General features: G+C 45.5%; 1 protein-coding gene across 1 annotated transcript; it reads left to right on the top strand.

Moving 5' to 3' along the window:
* On the top strand, nt 1-20,053 carry tcirg1a (T cell immune regulator 1, ATPase H+ transporting V0 subunit a3a). Its single transcript, XM_052464618.1, is given in 24 exon segments — nt 1-117; nt 734-812; nt 1,066-1,236; nt 1,437-1,513; nt 2,019-2,083; nt 5,799-5,925; nt 6,129-6,211; nt 6,376-6,469; nt 6,731-6,943; nt 9,638-9,659; nt 9,662-9,787; nt 9,899-10,038; nt 10,237-10,293; nt 10,295-10,395; nt 12,614-12,704; nt 13,359-13,364; nt 13,366-13,478; nt 13,698-13,863; nt 13,865-13,915; nt 14,096-14,209; nt 14,491-14,580; nt 14,705-14,822; nt 19,221-19,392; nt 19,763-20,053. Coding segments are annotated over 24 exon segments (2,478 nt in total). The 3' UTR covers nt 19,848-20,053.
* Nucleotides 20,054-20,457: the final 404 nt, after the last annotated feature.

Raw genomic sequence — 20,457 nt, 5'->3', positions numbered from 1 at the left:
ATGGGCGCGTTCTTTCGGAGCGAGGAGGTGTGTCTTGTGCAGCTCTTTCTCCAATCGGGGTCAGCCTACAACTGCGCCAGCGAGCTTGGAGAGCTGGTTCTGGTCGAATTCAGAGACGTGAGTTGTTCCCTTTGACATTTTAGTATTGAACATCTATTGTAATGCTGATAATAGACTAATTAGACAATAAGCTTACTTGGTTCATAAATGTATAATTCAAGTCCATACCATAGATATCCTATTAAATTACTAGAGGGCCTATACCATCAATCCTCAAAGTTCTAGAATGAGGTGAAAATGGCAGCCATTGTGGTCAGGGAGAAATCCAAGCCAGTCAAATTGGAATGAATGGTAGTAAATGCATAGGTGATGCATTTCCTGCTTCTACTTAAGGCACGTAGAAGTCCTAGCATTAACTGATTTCAGCCAGTGTATGGCTGTGGATGGACTGCATTGTTTGAATGGAGTGTTGGCATATTGTCAGTTAATTTGAAAACACTGTGGAATCATTCCTCTTAGACTGTATGGTTTGCTAGCTAACAGGGCAGATAATCTTCACATTCATTGTTTTACACAATTATCTTATTACATCACTGGCAAACTATGGTTGGCCAATGCCCTTACCAACATGGCTGACCGTTTAATCTGTCATAAGAAGCTTCACATTCATTCTAGTATTCTAATTCCTAATTCTTCTCCTCTTCCTCCTTCTCCTCCTTCCTCTCCACTCCAGTTGAACCCCAATGTCAACTCGTTCCAGAGGAAGTTTGTGAACGAGGTGCGGCGCTGTGAGGAGATGGAGAAGTCCTTCAGTGAGTCTCTGACCTCTGACCTTCACACCATACGATCAGAGAGCACTCTCATATGGGATATTCATCAAGCCTCCTCCTCTACACATCCTCTTTGATAATCTGCATCTGATATCCACTTGCTCCCTCATTCCTCTTCCACTCTCCTTTTCTGCACATCTTCTATTCCTTCGCCATCCCTCCATCGGTTCATCATCCCTTCGTTCATCTCCCCACCTCACCTTTCCTTCTCTTCTCTCCACCCCCCTCTCCCCAGCGTACCTGGAGCAGGAGATCGGCCGGTCCCTGTTCCCCCCGCTGGCGGGTCCTCTCCCCACCCCCAGCCCTGTGCCCTCCGCTCCCCAGCCCAGAGAACTCATGGCCATCGAGGAGGAGAGCGAGAGGCTGGCCAGGGAGCTACGAGAGGTGAAGACGGGGAGGTAGGGAAGCGAGGAGGGGGGAAGAAACGGGAGAGGAGTGAGGGGGAGAGAAGAGGGAAAGATACTGAGAAGGGGAGAGGCACTGTTTTTGCAATTTACACTACGGGACCATAATCAACTGTATTCCAGGCTGTTTGTATTCCTTTCACTGTCTGGGCTATTCATACTCTGACCACTGTTCTGCTGTGCTGCTGTCTGATTGGTCCAGGTGTCCAGAACCAGCTGATCCAGCTCAGCCAATACAGAGGGGTTCTGATCCAGACACACTCCATCACAGTCTCACAGGTATGAACTACAGATCCCGGCATGGTCTCAAACCACCTCACAGGTATGAACTACATATCCTAGTATTCTCTCTGCTGCTCTGGGGTCGGCCATTGTTGCACTCACACGCTCTTGGAATTATGAGTTTCCAATGTCAAAAACAATTTAATAAACCTCTTAAGTTATTTTCAAACGGGATGGGCTAAGTTTCCTAGGAACTCATGAACACAGCAGATGTGTATGGAAAAGCATGGATTTCTTTAGCTGAAGCTTTCGTTCCCCTTTCATTCTGATGAAGGCCATTGACGGCCAAAACATCAGGATTTTACCTCGAATTAGATAAATAAAGGATAAAGATTTGAATTTTAAGCGAGTGTTGCACCTATTCCTTCCAAACGCTCTTATAATTTTTGGTTGTACTTAGTCTCTCATTGGTTGAGCGCCTTGTACTTAGAATCATTGGTTGAGCACCTTGACTTAGTCTCTCATTGGTTGAGCACCTTCTACTATCTCCCTCTCCCATCAGGCTCCGCCTCCCTCTTCTCTGGAGACTGCTGCCTTACTGGACAACAGACAAGACTTCAGGCTGAGGTGACAGGTGACATATATATGAGAGGAGGCTGGCGGGATGAGCTATAGGAGGACAGGCTCATTGTAAAGACTGGAATGGAATTAATTGAATGGTATCAAACATATGGAAACCACGTTTGACACCGTTCCTTGAATTTCATTCCAGCCATTACAATGAGTCCGTCCTCATATAGCTCTTCCCACCAGCCTTCTCTGATATCAATGGCTTCATTGTCAATGGCTGCGTCTCAAGTAGCACCCTGTTTCCTATACAGTGGTCTGGCTCTGGTCACAAGTAATGCACTATAAAGGCAATTGGGGGCCATAGGGTGCCATTTAGGAAGAACACAATATCAATGGACTTTCCCTACTGGCACGACAAGCAGCTGTCATATAGTTTGCATTGCAATATATAAAAGAGAATATGTGATAAGCAATAGTGGTTGCGTCCCAAGTGGCATCCTATTCCCTAAGGGCCCTGGTCAAAACAAGTACACTGTATACTGGGGCGGCAGGTAGTCTAGTGGTTAGAGCGTTGGACTAGTAACTGAAAGGTTGCTAGATCGAATCCCTGAGCTGACAAGGTAAAAATCTGTCGTTCTGCCCCTGAACAAGGCAGTTAACCCACTGTTCCCAGTTTTTACATTTTTTAATTTCACCTTTATTTAACCAGGTAGGCTAGTTGAGAACAAGTTCTCATTTGCAACTGCGACCTGGCCAAGATAAAGCATAGCAATTCGACACATACAACAACACAGAGTTTCACATGGAATAAACATATATGACTATAACATAGTCAATAATACAGTAGAACAAAAGAAAACAAAAAGTCTATATACAGTGAGTGCAAATGAGGTAAGTTAAGGAAATAAATAGGCCATGGTGGCGAAGTAATTACAATATAGCAATTAAACATTGGAATGGTAGATGTGCAGAAGATGAATGTGCCAGCAGTATGGATACTGGGGTGCAAAGGAGCAAGATAAATAAATAAATACAGTATGGGGATGAGGTAGGTAGATAGATGGGCTGTTTACAGATGGGCTATGTACAGGTACAGTGATCTGTGAGCTGCTCTGACAGCTGGTTCTGTTATAGTGACCAGTGAGCTGAGATAAGGCGGGGCTTTACCTAGCAGAGACTTGTAGATAACCTGTAGCCAGTGGATTTGGCGACGAGTATGAAGCGAGGGCCAACCAACGAGAGCGTACAGGTTGCAATGATGGGTAGTGTATGAGGCTGTGGTGACAAAACGGATGGCACTGTGATAGACTGCATCCATTTGTTGAGTAGAGTGTTTGAGGCTATTTTATACATGACATCACCAAAGTCGAGGATCGGTAGGATGGCTAGTTTTACGAGGGTATGTTTTGCAGCATGAGTGAAGGATGCTTTGTTGCGATATAGGAAGCCAATTCTAGATTTAATTTTGGATTGGAGATGCTTAATGTGAGTCTGGAAGGAGAGTTTGCAGTCTAACCAGACACCTAGGTATTTGTAGTTGTCCCCGTATTTAAGTCAGAGCCGTCCAGAGTAGTGATGCTGGACGGTCGAGCAGGTGCGGGCAGTGATCGATTGAATAGCATGCATTTAGTTTTACTTGCGTTTAAGAGCAGTTGGAGGCCACGGAAGGAGAGTTGTAATGGCATTGAAGCTCGTCTGGAAGTTAGTTAACACAGTGTCCAAAGAGGGGCCAGAAGTATACAGAATGGTGTCATCTGCGTAGAGGTGGATCAGAGAATCACCAGTAGCAAGAGCAACATCATTGATGTATACAGAGAAGAGAGTCGGCCCGAGAATTGAACCCTGTGGCACCTCCATAGAGACTGCCAGAGGTCCGGACAACAGGCCCCCCGATTTGACACACTGAACTCTATCAGAGAAGTAGTTGGTAAACCAGGCGAGACAATCATTTGAGAAACCAAGGCTGTCGAGTCTGCCAATAAGAATGTGGTGATTGACAGTCGAAAGCCTTGGCCAGGTCGATGAATACGGCTGCACAGTAATGTCTCTTATCAATGGAGGTTATGTTGGAAAAGTTGCATATCACGGGGGCTATTCGATGTTAATGCAGAACGCCACAGGATGTTTTTGTGCTGGTCAAGGGCAGACAGGTCTGGAGTGAATATCCAGATATATCCTATATCTGTTCCTAGTTCAATTTTTTTTGGAACAGGGCATGCTTATTTAAGATGGTGAGGAAGGCACTTTTAAAAATAGCCAGGCATCATCTACTGACAGGATGAGGCCAATGTCATTCCAGGATAGGTCGATTAGAAAGGCCTGCTCGCAGAAGTGTTTTAGGGAGCGTTTGACAGGGATGAGGGGTGGTCGTTTGGTCGCAGACCCATTACGGATGCAGGCAATGAGGCAGTGATCGCTGAGATCTTGATTGAAAACAGCAGAGGTGTATTCGAAGGGTGAGTTAGTTAGGAGACATCTATGAGGGTGCCCGTGTGTATGGATTTGGGGTTGTACCTGGTAGGTTCATTGATCACTTGTGTGAGATTGAGGGCATCAAGCTTAGATTGTAGGATGGCCGGGGTGTCCCAGTTTAGGTCACCTAGTAGCACGAGCTCAGAAGATAGATGGGGGGCAATCAATTCACATATGGTATCGAGGGCACAGCTGGGGGCAGAGGGAGGTCTATAGCAAGCGGCAACGGTGAGAGACTTGTTTCTGGAAAGGTGCATTTTTAGAATTAGAAGCTCAAATTGTTTGGGTACAGACTTGGATAGTAATACAGAACTCTGCAGGCTATCTTTGCAGTAGATTGCAACACCGCCCCCTTTGGCAGTTCTATCTTGGCGGAAAATGTTATAGTTAGAGATGGAGATTTCAGGGTTTTTGGTGGTTTTCCTAAGCCAGGATTCAGACACGGCTAAGACATCCGGGATGGCAGAGTGTGCTAAAGCAGTGAGTAAAACAAACTTAGGGAGCAGGCTTCTAATGTTCACATGAAACCAAGGCTTTTGTGGTTACAGAAGTCAACAAATGAGAGCACATGGGGAGTGGGAGTGGAGCTAGGCACTACAGGACCTGGATTAACCTCTACATCACCAGAGGAACAGAGGAGGAGTAGGATGAGGGTACGACTAAAGGCTATACGAACTGGGTGTCTAGCACGTTCGGAACAGAGCGTAAAAGGAGCAGGTTTCTGGGCATGATAGCATAGATTCAAGGCATAATGTACAGACAAAGGTAAGGTAGGATGTGAGTACATTGGAGGTAAACCTAGGCATTGAGTAATGAAGAGAGAGATATAGTCTCTAGAGACGTTTAAACCAGGTGATGTCATCGCATATGTAGAAGGTGGAACAACATGGTTGGTTAAGGTTGGTAACGGTATGCCGTCATTGTAAATAAGAGTTAGTTCTTAACTGACTTGCCTAGTTAAATAAAAGGTTACTTATAGTGAATAGGGTGCCATTTGGGACACTACCAGTCAAGAGGAGAAAAAATGAAAGATATTTGGTCACACTTTATTTGGATAATCCGGATTTTCAATCTATAGATGGTCATACTATCAACAAACTATCAGTTGATGAGCAACTGCTTGCTAAGGTTAGGTTAAGGGTTAAAGTTAGGGTTAGAGTAAGGGTTAAGGTTAGGTTTAGAATAAGGGTTAGAAGATAGCTGGTTGAAATGTTACTGATAGTCTGTAGACAGATGGACTATCCAAATGAGGTGTTACCTGATATTTCCCCTCACTTGTCTTCTTCCGCCTCCTTCCCAGTTTTGTGTCTGGCGTGGTCCACCCGTGGAAGGTTCCGTCGTTTGAGCGGCTGCTATGGCGAGCGTGCCGCGGTTACATCATCGTCGACTTCAGGGAGATGGACGAGAGGCTGGAGAGTCCTGAAACGGTAAGAAATGAAAGGGGGGAAGGAGGGAGGGAAATAAATAAAGATGGACGAGTAAAGGAAATAATGTTGGAGGATCATGTTATTATGAGTGTTCCGTTATGAAGATTGGATGTATTTCCCTTGCCTGACAATAAGCAAAAATATGTTTTTTTCCCCCCTTCTAAATCCCACTTCCTTACTTCATTCTGTGCGATCAATCACAGGGCGAGATGGTCCAGTGGACAGTCTTCCTCATCTCTTTCTGGGGCGAGCAGATTGGACAGAAAGTCAAGACGATCTGTGATTGGTTAGTGAGAGCAGGTCCAAAGCTTATAGCAATTTTCAGTTCCATGTTGTTGGAATGTTGAATTTATTGTCTAATCTAATGATTCTTGGTGTCCTTTTTTTTCTTACCCCTTCTCTATCTTTCTCTCTTTCTTTCCTCGCTTTCTTCTTCTGTCCCTCTCTCAGTTTCCACACCCACACCTTTGACTACCCAGAGGACACGATGGAGAGAGAGAAGATTCTGCACGGGCTGCAGGGAAGGATAGTAGACATCAAAACGGTAAGAAAAGAGAGAGATTGAGAGAGAGAGAGTGAGGATATCAGGCTACACCTGATCTATCTGTTCTACTTCTATGGCACCACCCAGGTTTGTTAACCCCTTTCTTCTCTCCATGATTTATTTCAGGTCTCCCAGACAGGAGGTTCTGCCCCAGTGGAAGGTGTTCTGTCCATATCACTAGAATGGTTCTCGTTCTATTTCTATGAATTCTATGTATTCTGTGTTTATTAACCCCTTCCTTCCCTCCATGGTTTCCCTCAGGTCCTCTCTCAGACGGAACACTACCTGCAGCAGCTGCTGTGTCGCTCGGTGGCCCTGCTGCCCCAGTGGAAGGTGCGGGTCCAGAAGTGTAAGGCCGTCCAGGCCGTGCTCAACCTCTGCAGACCCTTCGTCACTGACAAGTGTCTGATCGCTGAGGCCTGGTGTCCCGTCAGCAAGCTGCTACTGCTGTAGAGCGCCCTGATAGAGGGAACGGTGAGAGAGGAGGAGGGAGGGGAGGAGATAGAGAAGCCGCCAGTTGCCCCTCCCTTCTCTCTCTCTCTCTTTTTCTTTCTTTTGTAGGCCCTCGGATCAATTTCTAAAAACATTGATTTTTTTAGGAACTCAGTCTGGGTCTCAACTTACTGTTGCGAGTTAGAATAGTAGAATATACAAGGTGCAATTTCTACATTTGGTTATGCATCCGCAGTTTTTCTCTTCTTATTTCAGTCACTGACAGTCACTCAATTATTCATGTCAGCTCATCATTTTGACTGCATACCGACTGGGCACGCAGGGCACTTGCCCAGGGGCCCTGACTTCAAGGGGGCCCACATAGATTTTGGCCCTCTCTTATTCTCGCTATACACCAAGTCACTTGGCTCTGTCATAACCTCACATGGTCTCTCCTATCATTGCTATGCAGACGACACACAATTAATCTTCTCCTTTCCCCCTTCTGATGACCAGGTGGCGAATCGCATCTCTGCATGTCTGGCAGACATATCAGTGTGGATGACGGATCACCACCTCAAGCTGAACCTCAGCAAGACGGAGCTCCTCTTCCTCCCGGGGAAGGACTGCCCGTTCCATGATCTCGCCATCACGGTTGACAACTCCATTGTGTCCTCCTCCCAGAGCGCTAAGAACCTTGGCGTGATCCTGGACAACACCCTGTCGTTCTCAACTAACATCAAGGCGGTCCTGTAGGTTCATGCTCTACAACATCCGCAGAGTACGACCCTGCCTCACACAGGAAGCGGCGCAGGTCCTAATCCAGGCACTTGTCATCTCCCGTCTGGATTACTGCAACTCGCTGTTGGCTGGGCTCCCTGCCTGTGCCATTAAACCCCTACAACTCATCCAGAACGCCGCAGCCCGTCTGGTGTTCAACCTTCCCAAGTTCTCTCACGTCACCCCGCTCCTCCGCTCTCTCCACTGGCTTCCAGTTGAAGCTCGCATCCGCTACAAGACCATGGTGCTTGCCTACGGAGCTGTGAGGGGAACGGCACCTCAGTACCTCCAGGCTCTGATCAGGCCCTACACCCAAACAAGGGCACTGCGTTCATCCACCTCTGGCCTGCTCGCCTCCCTACCACTGAGGAAGTACAGTTCCCGCTCAGCCCAGTCAAAACTGTTCGCTGCTCTGGCCCCCAATGGTGGAACAAACTCCCTCACGACGCCAGGACAGCGGAGTCAATCACCACCTTCCGGAGACACCTGAAACCCCACCTCTTCAAGGAATACCTAGGATAGGGTAAGTAATCCTTCTCACCCCCCTAAAAAGATTTAGATGCACTATTGTAAGTGGCTGTTCCACTGGATGTCATAAGGTGTATGCACCAATTTGTAAGTCGCTCTGGATAAGAGCGTCTGCTAAATGACTTAAATGTAAATGTAAATGTTTGTCCCTCTCACTCAGATATCATATTAAGTCATGTCATAAGTCATGTCAAAATGTGCAGAATTGCACGAAAATGGCTTAAAACTGCACAAATGTATCTCCACTCCATTGCAAAATGGGAAGAATTGCATGAAATCGGTTATAAAGTTGCTACATTTTCTCTCCACCCCATGGCAAAATGTGTAAAATTGCAGAAAGCTTGCTTTAAAACTGCAACATTTGCTAAATGTGTAGAACTTTAAAATGTACATTTTTCTCTCCACTGTCAAAACCAAATCTCGCTTAGGGCCCACGAAAGGCTAGCGCCAGCCATGACTACTGGTAAAATGTTTTTAGTTAAGATAATTAAGTATACTGACCAAACATATGTGTGGGTCCCAATTTTCATGAGCTGAAATAAAAAATTCCAGAAATATTCGATATACATCTTATTTCTCTAAAATGTTGTGCACAAATTGGTTTATATCCCTGTTAGTGAGCATTTCTCATTGCCAAGATAATCCTGCCACCTGACAGGTGTAGCATATCAAGAAGATGATTAAATAGCATGATCATTACACAGGTGCACCTTGTGCTGGGGACAATAAAAGACCACTCTTAAATGTGCAGATTTGTCACACAACACAATGCCACAGATGTCTCAAGTTTTGAGGGAGCGTGCAATTGGCATGCTGACGACAGGAATGTCCAGCACAGCTGTTGCCAGAGAATTGAATGTTAATTTCTCTACCATAAGCCGTCTCCAATGTGCTCATCGTCCTCACCAGGGTCTTGACCTGACTGCAGTTTGGCATTGTAACCGACTCCAGCGTGAAAATGCTCACCTTCGATGGCCACTGGCACGCTGGGGAAGTGTGGTCTTCACGGATGAATCCCTGTGGCATTGTGTGCGAGAGCAATTTGCTGATGCCAACGTTGTGAACAGAGTGCCCCATGTTGGCGGTGGGGTTATGGTATGGGAAGGCATAAGCTACGGACAACGAACACAATTGCATTTTACAAATGGTTATTTGAATGCACAGAGATACCATGACGAGATCCTGAGACCCATTGTCGTGCCATTCATCATCCTTCATCACCTCATGTTTCAGCATGATAATGCATGGCCCCATGTTGCAAGGATCTGTACATAATTCCTGGAAGCTGAAAATGTTGACCCCGCTGACCCTGGTGCTAGAGGGGTTACCCAGCTGGATGTTGAATGTTTGAAGGGGTAAGGGACTATAAAACATTTGGGAACCACAGCTTTAGGCAATAACAGGTATAATTCTCTCTCTCTCCCCCAGAGGAAGAACGATAGTGGTGTGGACTCTATAACCGCCTCCCGGACCCAAGCACCCCTCCTCCCACCCTCTTCCACACCAACTCCTTCACAGCCGGCTTCCAGAGCATCGTAGACGCATACGGTGTTGCCAGATACAGAGAGGTCAACCCAGGTATACACACACACACACCAGCAAACTAAACAGGCATCCCCCAACTCTGTCAACCCTAACTCTTTCTCTGTATGATTTTTGTGTTTGTCCCTCCTGTGTCTCCGTCCGTAGCGGTGTACACCATTATCACCTTCCCCTTCCTGTCTGCGGTGATGTTTGGGGACGTGGACCACGGCCTCCTCATGACCATGGCCGCTCTCTGGATGGTGCTGCAGGAGAGAGACCTCAAACTCAGGACCAACGACAACGAGGTACACACACCTTACCACTCTCCTCGTGAATGGTACTACAGGAGAAAGACCAGAGGACTGGAGCTGATGCTAGAGCCTCTTCCCGGGAAGAGGAAATGAGTGAAATGTGTGTTGGGAAATGAAGTATTTCAACTGGCCCAGACACACACTGTACCCCTCTTGACCTCATCCAATTGAAGAGCACCCCCCCCCTCCCAGATCTGCCAGATGATGTTTGGTGGTCGGTATCTGATTCTGCTGATGGGTCTTTTCTCTTATCTACACCGGAGCTGTGTACAACGAGTGTTTCAGTAGAGGCCTCAGCCCCTTCCCCTCGGGATGGGGCCTGCAACCTATGTTCCAACACTACAACTGGAGGTAAATGGATACACACACCTACAGTACCAGTCAAAAGTTTGGACACACCAACTCATTCCAGGGGTTTTCTTTACTCGTACTATTTTCTACATTGTGGAATAATAGTGACGACGTCAGAACGATGACATTACACATATGGAATCATTTAGTAACCAAAAAAGTGTTAAACAAATCAAACTATATTTTATATTAGAAGTAGCCACACTTTGCCTTGATGACAGCTTTGCACACTCTTGGCATTCTCTCAACCAGTTTCATGAGGTAGTCACCTGGAATGCACTTCAATTAACGTGTGCCTTGTTAAAAGTTAATTTGTGGAATTTCTTTCCTTAATGCGTTTGAGCCCATCAGTTGTGTTGTGACATGGTAGGGGTGGTATTACAGAAGATAGTCCTATTTGGTAAAAGACCAAGTCAATATTATGGCAAGAACAGCTTAAGAAAGCAAAGAAAAACGACAGTCCATCATAACTTTAAAGCATGAAGGTCGGCCAATCCGGAAAATTTGAAGAACTTTGAAAGTTTCTTCAAGTGCAGTCGCAAAAACCATCAAGCACTATGATGAAACTGGCTCTCATGAGGACCGCCACAGGAAAGGAAGACCCAGAGTTACGTCTGCTGCAGAGGATAATTTGAGTTACCAGCCTCAGAAATTGCAGCCCAAATAAATGCTTCACAGAATTCAAGTAACAGACACATTTCAACATCAACTGTTCAGAGGAGACTGGGTGAATCAGGCCTTAATGGTCAAATTGCTGCAAAGAAACCACTACTAAAGGACACCAATAAGAAGAAGAGACTTGCTTGGACCAAGAAGCACTAGCAATGGACATTAGACCGGTGGAAATCTGTCCTTTGGTCTGATGAGTCCAAGTTATAGATTTTTGGTTCCAACCGCCGTGTCTTTGTGAGACGCAGAGGAGGTGAACGAATGATCTCTGCATATGTGGTTCCCACTGTGAAGCATGAAGGTGTGGGGGTGCTTTGCTGGTGACACTGTCTGTGATTTATTAAGAATTCAAGGCACACTTAACCAGCATGCCTACCACATTAGTGATATGTCATTCCATCTGGTTTACACTTAGACCCACTGTCATTTGTTTTTCAAAAGGACAATGACCCCAAACATACCTCCAGGGTTATTTGACCAAGAAGGAGAGTGATGTGGTGCTGCATCAGATGATCTGGCCTCTACAATCACCCGACCTCAACCCAATTGAGATGGTTTGGGATGAGTTGGACCGCAAGGTGAAGGAAAAGCAGCCAACAAGTGCTCAGCATATGTGGGAACTCCTTCAAGACTGTTGGAAAAGTATTTCTCATCAAGATGGTAGACAGCATGCCAAGAGTAAAGCTGTCATCAAGGTAAAGGGTGGCTACTTTGAAGAATCCAAAATCTAAATAGATGTTTTATTTGTTTAACACTTTTTAAAGTTACTACATGATTCTATATGTGTTATTTCATAGAGTAACCATTGAATGAGTAGGCGTGTCCAAACTTTTGACTGGTACTGTATGCACACACACACACACACACACACACACACACACACACACACTGATAGAGGAATTTTAAATTCCCTTATGTTTTATTGACAAAACCAATTAAATTCGCACTCATTTCTAATTCATGATAAGTTGTAAGTTTATCATTTGCATGAATTAGCAAGAGACCAGTCTTAAAAAACAAGTTCAGCATTTATTCTTGATGAGTACTGACCCAAAATACAAAGAACATTACATTTTAAAGAAAGAAGACATAAAATGACGTCATCAGTTTCACACCCTCTCCCAGCCTTACAATGGCGTAGTATTCGTTCCTGGAGATAGTTTCACTCCCCTCATAAACTACATTCCAACCTGTCTAAAGGATAAATTATCTCCCCTAATGGAATCCAACCAAAACATTCTTATCTGTTTGAAAATCTATCTTATCCCTCCTTCCTCAACTTTCCCAGGAGACACAGACACAATTCATTTCTGCTTACATTTTTAGTAACAGTACAATTAAGAACCCATACTTTTCAGATCATAACATAATAGTATTAGCATAAATGGTTCTAATCATTAATGTATACAATTGATCATCTAAACTATATTTTCCTCACACACACACACACACACACACACACACACACACACACACACACACACACACACACACACACACACACACACACACACACACACACAAATATTGTCCTCTCCATCAAAGTGAGTGATGAGACTCTGAGGGAGAACCAGTATCTTACTCTGGACCCAAACGTGACCGGAGTGTTCCAGGGACCCTATCCATTTGGCATCGACCCGGTAACTACCTCTAAACTACATCCATCCATCTTTTGATCTGTATCGGTTTTGTCTATTTTCCCATTCAATGTCTTTGTTCCATACTGAATGAGCCGGCACTGGAAACTCCCATGCAACATGTATCTAAGTTCTCTTATACGCAGCTTTGGAGTGAGTAGGCTCTGGAAACAGTGATGCTCAGTGATAAATGCTTTTCAGGGGTGAGTCAAATGAAAACATGGCGTTTTTAATTCTTAAAATTTAACTAGGCAAGTCAGTTAAGAACAAATTCTTATTTTCAATGACGGCCTAGGAACAGTGGGTTAACTGCCTTGTTCAGGGGCAGAACGACAGATTTTTACCTTGTCAGCTCAGGGATTCGATCTTGCAACCTTTCGGTTACTAGTCCAACGCTTTAACCACTAGGCCACCTGCCGCCCCAAATTGCATTAACGTTACGCAATTCCATTTCCTTTTATTGCACTACAATGGCAATTACTAGCAGGCTTAGGCCTATAACTGTACAAATATGTTAGGTACTGTGCTGCTTTAAACAAGACATGAAAAGAGAAACCAACTAAACGTAAAGAAACGTTCGTGTTTGCGGAATACTTGAATTCGACACATTCCAAAACAATGTCTGTTGTGCTCTGTTTTCTGACCTTTGACCTGTAGATCTGGCGGGCTGGCCAACAACCACCTGACGTTCCTGAACTCGTACATGATGAAGATGTCCGTTATCATCGGGGTCGTCCACATGACTTTCGGAGTCTGCCTGTCCTTTTTCAACTACATGTGCGAGACACACACACACACACACACACACACACACACACACACACACACTACAACCCTACAACCATACTGTAACAATCATCTGTGATTTGTATATAGTCTACATCTTCCAACCCTACACTGAATTGAGTTTGTATTATAATGAACCCACTCTTTTCCAAGGAGATCTTAGTTACACATCTGATCAAAAAGTCATGTTCTTTGTCTCTCTCCCTCCAGTCACTTGAACCAGCTGAGCAGTGTGTTCCTGGTACTGATCCCAGAGCTGTTGTTCATGCAGTGTCTGTTTGGCTACCTGGTCTTCATGGTGGTGTTGAAGTGGCTGGCGTTCAGCCCCCAGGACTCAGACCGGGCCCCTAGCATCCTCATACACTTCATAGATATGTATGTTCCTGTTCACTGAGAATGAGGATAATCCGCCCCTCTACCGCGGACAGGTGAGGAGCATGCGCACACGTGTGCCGGCAGACAGACATGCGCACGCGCACACGTGATTGTGGATAGGTGAGCGTAGCTGTCCTGTCCGTCTAGCTGCATTAAGCTCTAGCAATGGACAACTTTAATGAATGTCTGTTTCTCCTCTATCCCTCCCTCTTTTCGCTATCCCCCCTCTCTAGATGATAGTCCAGAGGGTCCTGGTGGTGGTAGCTCTGGCGTCATTGCCTGTCCTGTTACTAGGGAAACCACTCTATCTCTACTACAACCACAGGAGAAGAGCCAACACCATAGGGGTAAGGGTGTGTTTGAGAGAGAGCGGGAGACAGACTGAAAGAGACAGGGTTTGGAAGTGAGTAACTACATTTTTGCAAGTAAGCAAAGGAGTCTGACAGCGTTTGTAACATATGCGAACAGTTATGTCTGTGTGTGTGTGTGTGTGTGTGTGAGATTGAGACATGAAGTCTGTTTACTCTACTGAGTCATCGGTTCTATAGGTCAGCCCTCTACTGTAAATTATAGATGCCACATGTCGTGTGTGTGTGTGTGTGTGTGTGTTTGTGTTTGTGTGAGACAGGGAGAAGAGCGCCCCCTTGTGACGGACACCAGCTCCATCAACGCACTACAAGGAGACCTGGAGGAAGGAGGACCCAGAGAGGAGGAGGAGGTGAGGAGGGAGAGGGAGAGGGAGGGGTTTCGATCAGTTTTTTTGGTGTCTATTGAATATGGACCAGGGCTAAGTGTTGATTTGGGATTCTGGTTTTAACCCTTTCTCTCCTCCCCTGCAGGAGTTTGATACAGCGGATGTGTTCATGCACCAGGCCATCCACACTATAGAGTACTGTCTAGGCTGCATCTCCAACACAGCTTCCTATCTACGACTGTGGGCCCTCAGCCTCGCACATGCACGTGAGTCTCACACACACACAAACACACTGGCACATTGTCACAGACAGGCCACACAGACCCAAACATCTAACACACACACACACACACACACACACACAGAGAAACAAAAATTGAAGTCTCCAACTTTATCTATACACGTCTCAATTGTTTTTCAAATCCATCCTTCGTGGCACTGATCTGAAAGAACTGACCAGGTGAAAGCGAGACTAATGATGAGCTTCCATCACATGGTTTTCTTTCACCTGTCAAGTATTTTCTAATCAGAATAGATGAAGAGCAGGAGACAAGGAGAAGACGAAGGTTGTTTGTTGTAAACAGGAATCCCTTCGTCTACCACCTTTAAGCAATCGAAAGAGAGCCCACATTCTATTCCCAAGTTGACCCCAAATGTGAACGATGCCAACATAACACTGCAGCTCATTGACATACAGAATGTTCTGGTTGTGTCTAAAACTAAAAGGCTATCGGGATGCTGTTTTGAATGCGATATCCAATATAACATAAGTAACTATAACTCCTGACCCACTGATGCTGCCTTCAGAAAGTATTCAGACCCCTTGACTCTTTCCACATTTTGTTACGTTACAGCCTTATTCTATAATGGATTACATCAGTTTTTTCCCCCCAGCATCAATCTACACACAATACCCCATAATTACAAAGCAAAAACAGGTTTTTAGAAATATTCAGACCCTTTACTCAGTACTTTGTTGAAGCACCTTTGGCAGTGATTACATCATCGAGTCGTCTTGGGTATGACGCTACAAGCTTGGCACACCTGTATTTGGGGAGTTTCTCCCATTCTTCTCTGCAGATCCTCTCAGGCTCTGTCAGGTTGGATGGGGAGCATTGCTGCACAGCTATTTTCAAGTCTCTCCAGAGATGTTCGATCGGGATCAAGTCCGGGCTCTGGCTGGGCCACTCAAGGACATTCAGAGACTTGTCCCGAAGCCACTCTTGCGTTGTCTTGGCTGTGTGCTTAGGGTCATTGTCCTGTTGGAAGGTGAACCTTGGCCACAGTCTGAGGAACTGAAGCAGGTTTTCATCAAGGATCTCTCTGTACTTTACTCTGTTCATCTTTCCCTCAATCCTGACTAGTCTCCCAGTCCCTGCCGCTGAAGAACATCCCCACAGCATGATGCTGCCACCACCATGCTTCACCGTAGGGAGGGTGCCAGTTTCCTCCAGATGTGACGCTTGGCATGTAGTGGCTAATCGGTTCAAATATAACACATCCAAGAACTTTGAATTCAATGATAGACTTTTAATACAAGAGTATAACAAGCCGGAGAGCCCCGCGGGACCCACGACCTCCAGAGCTCTCGCTCTCCCTTTTATCTCCATGCATACATCATCAGTTCATCCCCCAATGCAAATACAGTTACATCCCAATCTGTTCGTCCTGCTTGTTCAGCCCAGTAACGCCCACATCTGCTTTCGGCAGATGACAAGACCCTTCCTGTTCCTGCACTTAGCTAAATGCATTCTTTTGTTTGTGTATTATCTAGGATCAGCAGACCATGTGTCTCCTCAGTTTCTAGCGTGTCCAGCTATACTAAAAATACTATACATTCCTCTTATTTTACAGCCCTATGCTTTGGCTCTGTAATTAACTCTGTGTCCCTTTTGTATGTGTCTCTAGTTTTTAGTGTGTTCAGCTGCCCTGGTCGCCTTCACTTCATATGGTTGTCTAAGATCAAACAGACTTATGTTTCCCCTGTGATGTGATTGATGCCTGCAATCCATCAGTTGGTCATTTGGCTGACCCCGTCCTTAGACAACCTCTGATCTTTGTATATCCAGCTGGACTAGGCGTCTATGTCACCTTCCCTTCATGTAGTCTGTTTTTAGTGTTCAACTATTCCATATATCTTATGCATTTGTCTATGTGTTATACCTGCAACCACAGGCATTCAGGCCAAAGACTTCCATCTTGGTTTCATCAGACCAGAGAATCTTGCTTCTCATGGTCCGAGAGTCTTTAGATGCTTGTTTCAAATTTCAATTCAAATGTATTTATATAACCCTTCGTACATCAGCTGATATCTCAGAGTGCTGTACAGAAACCCCAAACAGCAAGCAATGCAGGTGTTGGCTAGGAAAAACTCCCTAGATAGGCCAAAACCTAGGAAGAAACCAAGAGAGGAACCAGGCTATGAGGGGTGGCCAGTCCTCTTCTGGCTGTGGCGGGTGGAGATTATAACAGAACATGGCCAAGATGTTCAAATGTTCATAAATGACCAGCATGGTCAAATAATAATAATTACAGTAGTTGTCGAGGGTGCAGCAAGTCAGCACCTCAGGAGTAAATGTCAGTTGGCTTTTCATAGCCGATCATTAAAAGTCTCTCTACCACTCCTGCTGTCTCTAGAGAGTTGAAAACAGCAGGTCTGGGACAGGTAGCACGTCCGGTGAACAGGTCAGGATTCCATAGCCGCAGGCAGAACAGTTGAAATTGGAGCAGCAGCACGGTCAGGTGGACTGGGGACAGCAAGGAGTCATCATGCCAGGTAGTCCTGAGGCATGGTCCTTGGGCTCAGGTCCTCCGAGAGAGAGAAAGAAAGAGAGAATTAGAGAGAGCATACTTAAATTCACACAGGACACCAGATAAGACAGGAGAAGTACTCCAGATATAACAAACTGACCCTAGCCCCCCGACACATAAACTACTGCAGCATACATACTGGAGGTTGAGACAGGAGGGGTCAGGAGACACTGTGGCCCCATCCGATGACACCCCCGGACAGGGCCAAACAGGAAGAATATAACCCCACCCACTTTCCCAAAGCACAGCCCCCACACCACTAGAGGGATATCTTCAACCACCAACTTACCATCCTGAGAAAAGGCCGATTATAGCCCACAAAGATCTCCGCCACGGCACAACCCAAGGGGGGGCGCCAAACCGGACAGGAAGATCACATCTGTGACTCAACCCACTCAAGTGACGCACCCCTCCTAGGGACTGCATGAACGAGTACCAGTAAGCCAGTGACTCAGCCCCTGTAATAGGGTTAGAGGCAGAGAATCCCAGTGGAAAGAGGGGAACCGGCCAGGCAGAGACAGCAAGGTCGGTTCGTTGCTCCAGAGCCTTTCCGTTCACCTTCACACTCCTGGGCCAGACTACACTCAATCATATGACCCACTGAAGAGATGAGTCTTCAGTAAAGACTTAAAGGTTGAGACCGAGTTTGCGTCTCTGCGTCTCACAAACTCCAAGTGGCTGTCATGTGCCTTTTACTGAGGACTGGTTTCTGTCTTGCCACTCTACCATAAAGGCCTGGTTGGTGGAGTGGTGCAGAGATGGTTGTCCTTCTGGACGGTTCTCCCATCTCCACAGAGGAACTCTAAAGCTCTGTCAGAGTGACCATTAGGTTATTGATCACCTCCCTGAAACACGACCAATGGACATTAGACTGGTTGGAAGTCTGTCCTTAGGTCTGATGAGTCCAAATTTGAGATTTTTGGTTCCAACCTCTGTGTCTTTGTGAGACGCAGAGTAGATAAACGGATGATCTCCGCATGTGTGGTCCCCACCGTGAAGCATGGAGGTGTGATGGTGCTTTGCGGGTGACGCTGTCTGTGATTTATTTAGATTCAAGGCACACTTAAACAGCATGGCTACCACAGCATTCTGCAGCAATTTGCGTTTAGTGGGATTAGCATTTGTTTTTGAACAGGACAATGACCCCAAACACACCTCCAGGGCTATTTGACCAAGGAGAGTGATGGTGCTGCATCAGATGATCTGGCCTCCACAATCACCCGACCTCAACCCAATTGAGATGGTTTGGGATGAGTTGGACCGCAAGGTGAAGGAAAAGCAACCAACAAGTGCCCAGTAAGTGCTCAGCATATGTGGGAACTCCTTCAAGACGCTTCGAAAAGCATTTCTCATGAAGAGAGAGAATGCCATGTGTGCAAAGCTGTCTTCAGGGCAAAGGGTGGCTACTTTGAAGAATCTAAAATATATTTTGATTTAACACTTTTTGGGTTACTACATGATTCCATATGTGTTAAATTTCATAGTTTGTCTTCACTGTAGAAAATAGTAAAAATAAAGAAAAACCCTTGAATGAGCAGGTGTCCAAACTTTTGACTGGTACTGTATATAAAAAAGAAAGAGCCCACATGTATTTGTATGCTTTTTGCATACTGGTTCTTTCAAGACAACGGAGAACTTTGAAAAAAAACGAGATAAAATCATGTGAGCTTCAGGAGCTCTAGAAAGATGAGTTTCCGTCCTGGAATTCTGACTTGGATGAATATTCAAAACGATTTTTCAGTCTAAGCTAGTTTTTCTCCGAGTTACCAGTTGTCTCGAACGCACTGAAGTCAGAGATTTCAGAGTTCCCAGTTGCTTTGAACACGGCATAATACCAGTTGTGTGTGTTGCAGAGCAGTCGGAGGTGCTATGGATGATGGTGATACGCATCAGCCTGTCGTGGCAGGGCTACATGGGATCTGTAGTTCTAGCCGTCATCTTTTCCTTCTTTGCCACACTCACCGTCTCCGTCCTGCTCGTCATGGAGGGGCTGTCCGCCTTCCTGCACGCGCTCAGATTGCACTGGTGGGTCACAATGTGTTCCATCTCTCTTAGGTCATTCACATACCGTTGCCCATCGATGTCTTCCATCTCTCACCCTCACACAGGCGTACAAACACATTAAATAATGCACACACAACCAGTTGATTTGTATCCCACGCCCAACACAACACACACGGGGATGTATGAAACTTCTCAGCCCGAAATGTCGCAGAACTGTGAACGGTGTCGGTAAGACGCTTCGGGAGCGCAGTCACGTGTGCTGGCAAAGCAGAGGTCCTTGGTTCGAGCCTCAGCGCGAGTCATGTCAGGAGGAAGTGGTAGTCGCTGAATAAGCAGCGTGACGTCCTTTACACCACTCCATTCCTAATATTCCCATAGTCTTTTTTCCCAGGGTGGAGTTCCAGAATAAGTTCTACAGTGGAACGGGATACAAGCTCAACACTTTCTCCTTCTCCTCCAACCTGAACCCTCTATAGGACACTGTTACAGAGGAAGTACTCTACCAACAGAAGCATGTATAAAGTTGTTTTATATACAGCTTTCAAACACAAGGACATTATGTTACAAAATAAGTACTGACAGATATAGGGTGTCTGGAATGGCAACCTATCCCTTATATAGTGCACTACTTTTGACAAGAGCCCTATGAACCCTGGTCAAAGGTAGTGCACTATAGGGGGAATAGGGTTCCATTTCAGATGCATCCATAGCCTAAAAAAAATTGATCAAACCATAGCTTATCTTGCATATGGTATCATATTTGCAAAGGAGGGGAACTTGTGTATATAGTCAGCGTTTAGTTTTTGACTTGCAGTTTCTCTTTAATGATGAGCCTACAACAGAGATGGCGACTGTAGGAGTGCACTACGTTTCCCAGGGACCACTGGGACACCATTTTGTGCATGGGAGCCTTTATGTTTTAACCACTTATAAATGAGTGCCATTAAATAATGGTTTTATAATCCCTAAAATCTTATGGATTGTAGTGGATTTTCAGTAGAGACAATGTATGAACACTGCAGCCAACATGCATGATATCTTACAGTACCAGTCAAAAGTTGAAACACCTACTCATTCCATACATCT

The sequence above is a fragment of the Oncorhynchus keta genome, chromosome 16, assembly GCF_023373465.1.
Source record: "Oncorhynchus keta strain PuntledgeMale-10-30-2019 chromosome 16, Oket_V2, whole genome shotgun sequence".
In the NCBI taxonomy this organism is placed as follows: domain Eukaryota; kingdom Metazoa; phylum Chordata; class Actinopteri; order Salmoniformes; family Salmonidae; genus Oncorhynchus; species Oncorhynchus keta.
This window is presented reverse-complemented; position numbering and strand designations above follow the sequence as displayed.